We start from the raw sequence: 9,246 nt of genomic DNA, 5'->3' as shown, positions 1-9,246 counted from the left end.
ACAGAGAGAGAGAGAGAGAAAGATGGAAGGGGAAACATTTCAAACATCTGCAACACAACCAGAGCATTGACAGAATCTCCCAAACCTTCAACCTCTACCCCTGAGAAGGACCAGGGTAGCAGGTGTATGTGAACACCATCACCTCCAAGTTGCTCTCCAAGTCACATACCGTCCTGACTTGTCTGACATCCAGTACTGGATGAACAGTAATTTCCTGCAGTTAAATGTTGGGAAGACTGAAGCCATTGTCTTCAGTCCCCACTACAAACTCCACTCCCGATCCACTGACTCCATCCCTCTCCCTGACAACTGTCTGAGACTGAACCAGACTGTTCACAACCATGGTGAAATATTTCACCCCAAGATGAGCTTCCAGCTACATATCCACATCATCACCAAGACCACCTATTTCCACCTCAGTAACATCTGCTGACTCCACCCCAGTATCAGCTCATCTGCTGCTGAAACTCTCATCCATTTCTTTGTTACCTCTAGACTTTACTATCCTAATGCACTCCTGGCCGGCTGGCCTCCTACATTCAATCTCCCTGTAATCTTCAAGTCATCCAAAACTCTGCTGCCCATGTGCTTACTTGCACCAAGTCTTGTTCACCAATCACCTCTGTGCTCACTGACCTACAAAGATCCCTGTTTTAGAAGCACCTTTTCGAATTCTCATCCTTGTTTTCCTCCATGGCTGTAATCATCTCTATCTCTGTAACCCCCTCCAGCCACACACTCCTCCGAGATATCGACACTTATCTAATTCCAGCCTCTTGAACATACCTGATTTTAATCGCTCCACCATTGGTGACCGTTCTTTAATTTGTCTAGGCCTCAAGCTCTGGAATTTCTTCTTTAAACTTCTCCACCTCACTTTCTCCCCTTTAAGATACTCCTTAAAACCTACCTCTCTGACCAAGCCTTTGGTCACCTGCCCTAATATCTCCTTATGTGGCTCAGTGTCAACATTTCTGTGAAATGCCTTGTGAAGTTTTATTATGTTACAGGCACATTGTAAATTATTGTTACTGACTTGGACATATACCGTTGTTCCGCCTCAACAATAAGACATTGTAACTCAAAGCGTGAAGCAGTTTGATGGACAAGTTGTTCTCATTGTGTCATCATTGAAAAGATTCCAAAAACATTGCCCCCTACAAAGATGGCGGCCGCGCATGCGCCCTGATGTACATTGCCTCCAACAAAGATGGCGACCACCTGCCCCGCGTCGGTAACTGTGAAAAAGCTGCGGCCTCGCTCGCTACAAACAGGTGACGGTCTCCCTGTCATCATTCTCGGGGTTTGCTGCTTATACAACATATTTGCGAAGCCTCTCCGCCCACCTGGCGGACCCATCGCTCCCTCCGCCCCGCCATTCACCCACTCACAGCTTGTGGTTCACAGAAAGATCCATCTCTCAATCGCCATTACTCATACTGCGCATGCTTCACTCCCAGCCCGGCCCCGCCCCTCATTCACTCCGATTGGTTGGAGGACCAGCCGCTCCCATTCGGTCCTCCGGCTCTTTCTATTGGTCCGGAGCTTCCTTCAATCAGCCGGGCATTGTGACGGTTTCAAATGGTGAGAGCGGCCGCAGACTCAGCCTGACTTGCTGATTCTTGGCAGCATTTTCTGTTTGGGAATTAGAGCTAGAGATGGATGGTCAGTTCCCCTCTGTCCGGGGGGGATTCACACTCATTTCCCTAGTGCACTGATTATCACCTTTACTTTACATGAGAAAGTCCCCGGTTCAATCCCAGCTGGAAGCTTTGTGTTTACAATTGTTACGGAGGAGGAATTAACAGTGAGTTTAGTTTCATGTCGAACAGGGGGACAGTTATTGTCTCATTCTTCAAAAGCTCCTTCTTCACCTCTAAACAGGGAACGATAATTCAGAAAACTGATCCACTGTGATCCAAAAAGAAGATACTGCAGATACTGGAAATCCGACCTCAAAACAGAAAACATTGGAAACACTCAGCAGGGCAACAGCTTCTATGGAGATAGAAACAGAGTGAATGTTTCAGGCTGGTGACATTTTAACCAAACTGGAAGAATTTAGAGATTCAATAGTTTACAAACAAATACAGAGTCAGTAAAAAGAAAGAGCGAGAGGGGGAAAGAACAAACGGTCTTGTGATAGGATGGAAGGCTGGGGCGATTAAATGACAAACGGGAGGATAATGCAAGGCAACATCAGAGACAAGGAAATCGACTAATGGGACAAGAGGAGAAACAAAAAATAGGCCCAGAGGAAGTACAAATGGTGACAGCAGAATCATCACCAGCACCTACTGTATGAAAAAAATGGGAGTGGTAGTTATGATCTGAAATTGTTGAAATGAATGTTGAGCCTGGAAGGTTGTAAAGTCTCTAATCAAAGATGAGCTGCTGTTCCACCAGCTTCCATTAAGATTCATTGGAATAATGCAGGAGGCTGAGGACAGAGAGGTCAGATAGGGAGTGGGTGGAGAATGTAACTGGTAAATGGCTTGAAGCTCAGGATCCATAGAGCAGTCACCCAATCGGTATTTGGTCTCCACAGTGTAGAGTAGGTCACATCGTGAGCAGTGAGTACGTATCACTAGATACCAAGAAGTACAAGAAAATCACTTTGCCACCTGGAAAGTGTGTTTGGGGACATGGAATGTTGGTAGGGAGGAGGTGAAAGGGTGGGTGCTGAATCGGCCGTGCTTGATTGGAAATGATTCACAGTGTTGATCAAAAGAACACCAGAAATAAGAGCAGGGGTAGACAGTCCATCCCCTTGAGCCTGCTCCAACATTGAATGATCTTCCACCTCTACTCTACTTCCCCTCCCCCACCCCCCTCCCGTTCCATATCCATTGATTCGCTGAAAGTCCAAATATTAATGGATTTCCATCTTGAATACGCTTATGATGGAGAACAATAAATTCAACTGAATTTTAATCTGGAAAATGTACAAACAAGGTGCTCTTGAATTGCAAATTCACTTCCTCACTCCTTGGCAATCATGTTAACTGTACTTTCCACTGGCCCCGTGCAGAAATCTAGTCATTCTCTGACTTTTTAAAAATAAGAGGTCGCCTATTTAAACAGAGGTGAGGCTGAGTTGTTTTCTCTCAAAGGATGGTGAGTCTTTGGAACTCTCTTCCTGAAAAGGTGGTGAAAGCAGAGTCTTTGAATACTTTTAAGGCAGAGGTGGATGGATTCATCATAAGCAAAGAGGTGATAGGTTATTAGATGCAGATCTGCGTTTACTATCAGATCAGCCATGGTCTTATTAAATGATGGATCAGGCTCGAGGGGCCGAATTGCTTACTCCTGCTCCTTGTTCGGATGTTACTGACAAGACAGAGTTTAAATGTTCTGTGTATGGAAAGAAAAATCATTTGTTCACATCGCCTGCTGAAACTCCAGTGAGTTCACCTCTAACTATAGGGAGTCATTCTGCAGTTATTTACACCCAGGACAGAACTATGGCAGAGGGCGTGTTCACTTTGTTTGTCACATCAATTTACTTCATGATGTTATATCTTGGCTCTGGGCTTCAATCGTCATCGGGTCACAAAACACAATTTTCAGTTCATAAAACTGGCTTTTCAGTGGCGGCGCAACTACCCAGCATTCAAATGGGAGCAGAATGTGCCCTATCCTCACTTTAGCAGCTCCCTGTACATGCGCATCAGAGTGAGAGCGCAATGCGCATGCGCCTTCCGTCCAGATACATGAGCATGCGTAGTGCTGGTCTGTGGCCGAAGGTGCTCAGAGCGAGTGAGACAATTTCGAGTGGAGGAAACGAACAGAGTTAGTGAGTGTGTGAGGAGGAATGGAGCCAGCGGAGTGGGCAGGGAGGCTTCATAAAAACACAGTGCAGGCCGCAGACCCCAAATAACAAGGTTCCGGTCTTGTGTTTGCAGAAAACGGGCCGCAGAATTCTGGATTTCTCCCTTCGCGTGGCCCGGGGTAACGGCCGCCATCTTTATAGGGGACAATGTGCAGCAGGGCGCATGCGCGGCTATCCTGGTCCAAGTAGCAGGAGGAGAGAATGTTGTTGATTTCCAAGATAAAAGCAAAATACTGCGGATGCTGGAAATCTAGAACAAAAACAAAAATACCTGGAAAAACTCAGCAGGTCTGACAGCATCTGCAGAGAGGAATACAGTTAACGTTTTGAGTCTGAATGAGTCTTCATCAGAACTAAGGAAAAATAGTCAAGAGGTGAAATATCAGCTGGTTTAAGGGGGGTGCGTGGGACAGCTAGAGCTGGATACAGGGCCAGTGATAGGTGGAGATTGCCAAAAGATGTCATAGACAAATGGACAAAGGTGTTGAGGGTGGTGATATTAGCTAAGAAATGTGATCATGGGGACATTAAGGGTAGAAAGCAGGACGAGCAAGGGACAGATAGTCCTAGTGGGGGTGGGGTGTGGTGGGGGGAAGGGATCGAAATAGGCTAAAAGGTAGAGATAAAACAACACCTGCCCCTTTACTTCCCCCTCCTCACCGTCCAAAGGCCCAAACACTCCTTTCAAGTGAAGCAGCATTTCACTTGCACTTCCCTCAATTTAGTTTACTGCATTCGCTGCTCCCAATGCGGTTTCCTCTACATTGGAGAAACCAAACACAGACTGGGTGTACGCTTTGCCAAACACCTTCGGTCTGTCCGCAAGCATGACCCAGACCTCCCTGTTGCTTGCCATTTCGACACACCACCCTGCTCATGCCCACATGTCTGTCCTTGGCCTGCTGCATTGTTCCAGTGAAGCTCAATGCAAACTGGAGGAACAACACCTCATCTTCCGACTAGGCACTTTACAGCCTTCTGGACGGAATATTGAGTTCAACAATTTTAGATCATGAACTCTCTCCTCCATTCCCACCCCCTTTCCAATCCCCCTTTTTTTCCAATAATTTATATAGATTTTTCTTTTCCCAACTATTTCCATTATTTTTAAATGTATTTCCATTCATTGTTTTATCTCTACCTTTTAGCCCATTTCGATCCCTTCCCTTCACCCCAACCCACCCCCACTAGGGCTATCTGTACCATGCTTGTCCTGCATTCTACCCTTAATTAGCACATTCCTTAGATAATATCACAACCTTCAACACCTCTTTGACTTTTGTCTATGACATTTTGCAGCAATCTCCACCTATCACTGGCCCACTATCCAGCTCTACCTGTCCCCCCCGCCGCCGCCCCCCCCCCCCCCCCCCCCCCCCCCCGCCTTAAACCAGCTTATATTTCACCTCTTTTCTATTTTTTACTTAGTTCTGTTGAAGAGTCATACGGACTCAAAACGTTAACTGTGTTCCTCTCCGCAGATGCTGCCAGACCTGCTGAGTTTTTCCAGGTATTTTTATATTTGTTTTGGATTTCCAGCATCCACAGTTTTTTGCTTTTATCTGTAATAATGGCGGCTGATCCTACCCAGGATGTTCCGCGGGTTCGAATACGGTCTATCTCCATCAGCAGGGACACAACCCGCATTAGCTCCACTGTTTTGAATCTAATTTTCAATTTATCCGTGAAGTCTGCAAATCTGTTGTCTTCCTGTTTATGCCTGCAGTTCTTCACCTCCTTAACTCTCTCTGCGCCATTGTTGCCACCTGCACATTGCGACAACTGATCTTCAATAAGAAAATTAACAACTTTTCGATAGAGCGTTTTCTGGGGCGCATGGCATTGTGGGAGAGCTGGCCGCCATTACTCATCTGCTGTCGCTGAGAGTTTTCATGCAATCCGAAGGCCAATCTTAATCTGTTTCTTAATCGGGTAATGCCGCCTGACCTGCTAGGTATTTAAAGTATTTTATCTCTTAATTTCAGACCCAGCCTTGAAGAGTTTTGCTTTCATTTTATTGATTTTTTAGAACCGAGCCAAAAACGCAGACAGACCAATTCGGAGCTGGTTTGAATTTGGTGGGTGTTGGATGGGGGTCTTTATTTGTTGCATCAGTTTGGGCTGGAATGTATTTCACCCCGAGGATTTTGGAACACAGTCAATTTCCAACGTGAGACTGTCAAGGGAGGTAGATTCTGGGGGAGATTCGGTTGCTAAACAGACACTATCAATTCATTTAAGAACATTCTCTTAGTAACAAATATTTCTACGGTGCCTTTTGATCCGAGATTTTTTTGTTAACTCCATTCTTGGTATTTGGGTAACAAGACGAGCAAATGTTGTCAATTCCCAGTTGTCTGTTGGTCAGATGTTGGTGGGCCATCTTCCTGAACAGCTGCAGCCACTGTGGTTAAGGTGCTGTTTGGTAAGAGTTACATAATTTTCACTCAGTGATGATATATGTCCAAACCAACAACAACAAGTTGTATTTATATAGCACGCTGGATATTATAAAATATTCCAAAGTATTTCACAGGAATATTACATTCCAATAATTGACACTGAGGGACATAAGGAGACGTCAGGGCAGATGATCAGAAGTTTGGTCAAAGGGATAGTTTTATGGAGAGTCTTAAAGGATGAGAGAGAGGCAGAGAGGTCTAAGGAGTGAATTCCAGAGCTTCTGGCCTGGGCAGCTGAAGGCACGGTCACCAATGGTGGGTCAGTTAAAATCAGGGATGCTCAATAGGCCAGAATCGGATGACCACAGATATCTTGGAGCGATGTAGGATATTATTGAAATAGTGAGGGGCGAGGTCCTTGATGGATTTGAAAACAAGGATGAGAATTTAAACATTTCAGGTTCTGCTTAACCAGGAGCCTATGTAGCTCAGTGAGCACAGGGGTGTTGGATGAACGAGAATTAGTGTGAGTAAGGCCACGGGAAGCAAAGTTTTAAATCACTCCATCTTTATGTGGGCAGCTAGGAATAGTCCGGTTTAGAGGGAACAAAGGAATGGATGAGTTTCAGCAGTAGATGAGCCAAGGTAGGCAATGTTCCTTCACTCACACCTTTACCTTTACAGATGTATACAGATTTTTAAGGATAACTCAAGTCACAAAAGCTATCTTATACTTTAATGTACACAGTAAATACCTAGTCCATATAAACCTATAGCACCGTGTAGTCAGACACACCACACTCTGACCTCAAATGACAGATGTCACCTCAACCAGATGCTATGGATCTCTCCTCAACTTCCCCCAGACGCTTGTCTCACCGTGAGGCAACCAGTTTCACTGAATTCTGTCCTTCACACGAGAGTTTCCACTCTCCACTTTCCAAAACCTTGCCTTGGAATCTTCTCCCAAACTGACCTTTTCTCTCAGACACCTTCCACAAGGGTTCACCTCCAGGGTTTCGAACTCTCCTTCTGATGTTCTTCTTCCCTGGGTAACCATATTCATTCGAGTTGTCTTCCATGCACTCTCTCTCACCAACTCAGCCATCAACAGTACACCACTGCTTCACATGCCCATAGCAAAGATACAGACCTTCAGTTGGCTCTTTAAACCTTCTTGCTTCTTGCAAACTTTCCTCACTTAAAAACTGAAGCTTGGAGACTTTCTCTCTGCCCCTCACTCTTAACTTCACTTAACAGGATGTTTTCCCAGGTTCCTGTCCTTCCTTTGTCCAGAAGATCTTCTTTGGACTTCCCCCTCTTCCATTCTCCTGGATTTTTAGGGGTTTTCTTCAGTTTGGAACTTCTATCTGTCCACTTTGCTCCAGTCTCGCTGGCAGCAACTTCAAAACCAGCTGAACTCCAACAGGTTCCAAATAAAACTGCTGCCTTTCGTCTGTGTGTGTGTCTGAGGGAGGAACCTGCCTATCTGTACACCCGCCTCCCTCCCCCCCACCCCAGGTGCTAGGCAACAGCAATGTTGTTTCTCCTCTTGCGTATTAACTTTTACTTTATATGGATTGTAAATGTCTCATTAGAAATGCAACAGCCTTTTAAGATGAAACGAAAACATTTGATCTTTCTTAACACACAGATACAGAAAAACAAAACAAACCTAAACTTTAAAGCTAAGACTCATTCCTAATGCCTACAAAAATAAAGATAACATAATTAAACTAACTCTATATCCTAACAGGACTGAAGACAATGACTTAAGTCTTCCCAATATTTAAATGGAGGAAATTTGTGTTCATCCAGGACCAGATGTCAGACAGTCATGTCTATGTGTGACTTGGAGGGGAACTTGGAGGTGATGGTTTTCACATACACCTGCTACCCTGGTCCTTCTAGCTAGTGGAGTTTGAGGGATTGGGAGATTCTGTCAAAGTTCTGGTCGAGTTGTAGACATATAAAATCCTTCTCCTTCACCCTTTGCCTCTCTCATCTCCCTCTCTCTTTCATCTCATAGATGCTGGACTTTTGTATTGGTTCTGGCCAGTTGGCAGGTTCCCTGTCCTGATGTGCATTAGTGAACGAGCTGGGTCCAGCAGCTTTGATGGTCAATTTTCCCAGTGCCGGCCCCACAGGTTACCAGTTTCATTCAGCTCAATTTCACAACCTGCCTTTGTGTTTTTGTGGGTTCTCTCTCACTCCCTTTTTTGCTGTTTTGAATCAATTTCACAGGGGGTAAGAAGGAGAGGATTTACAGTCGGGAAACTGAAACCAAACATCACACCAAGATCTCACAGAGTCACCCAATTTATCGTAATCTGAATAAAATCGGATTTTGAACATGGAAGGAAAAAGCACTGTTCACAGTGGGGAGAAACCGCACATCTGTTCTGTGTCTGGACGCGGCTTCAGCCGATTATCTGGTCTGTCGAGACACAAGCGCAGTCACAATGGGGAGATATCGTGTAAATGTGGGGATTGTGGGAAAGAATGCAATTTCCTGTCTAAGCTGGAAACTCATCAGCGCAGCCACACTGGAGAGAAACCATTCACCTGCTCTGAGTGTGGAAAGGGATTCACTCTGTCATCTGATCTGCTGAGACACTGGCGGGTTCACACTGGGGAGAGACCATTCACCTGCTCCGTGTGTGGGAAGGGATTCACTCTGTCATCTGATCTGCTGAGACACTGGCGGGTTCACACTGGGGAGAGACCATTCACCTGCTCCATGTGTGGGAAGGGATTCACTAGGTCATCCAACTTACAAAGACACCACAGAAGTCACACTGGGGAAAGGCCATTCACCTGCTCTGAGTGTGGAAAGGGATTCACTCAGTCATCGAACCTGCGGACACATCAGCGAGTTCACTCTGACGAGAAACCTTTTAAATGTCCAGACTGTGGGAAGTGCTATAAAAGTTCCGGGGACCTGATTCGTCATCAATGGGTTCACACTGATGAGAGGCCATTCAGGTGCTCTCAGTGTGGGGCTGGGTTCAG

General features: G+C 45.5%; 1 protein-coding gene across 1 annotated transcript in view; it reads left to right on the top strand.

The window, feature by feature from the left end:
* Positions 1 to 1,210: 1,210 nt before the first annotated feature.
* Positions 1,211 to 9,246, top strand: part of LOC144675623 (uncharacterized) — a 71,963-nt gene continuing 63,927 nt past the window's right edge. The window contains exons 1-2 of the mRNA XM_078536269.1: positions 1,211 to 1,303; positions 8,819 to 9,185. Coding sequence (XP_078392395.1) covers positions 1,211 to 1,303; positions 8,819 to 9,185 — 460 coding nt within the window. The remainder of the gene's footprint in view (positions 1,304 to 8,818; positions 9,186 to 9,246) is intronic.

The sequence above is a fragment of the Cetorhinus maximus genome, unplaced genomic scaffold (genome assembly GCF_964194155.1).
Source record: "Cetorhinus maximus unplaced genomic scaffold, sCetMax3.hap1.1 HAP1_SCAFFOLD_1060, whole genome shotgun sequence".
NCBI classification, from domain to species: Eukaryota; Metazoa; Chordata; class Chondrichthyes; order Lamniformes; family Cetorhinidae; genus Cetorhinus; species Cetorhinus maximus.
This window is presented reverse-complemented; position numbering and strand designations above follow the sequence as displayed.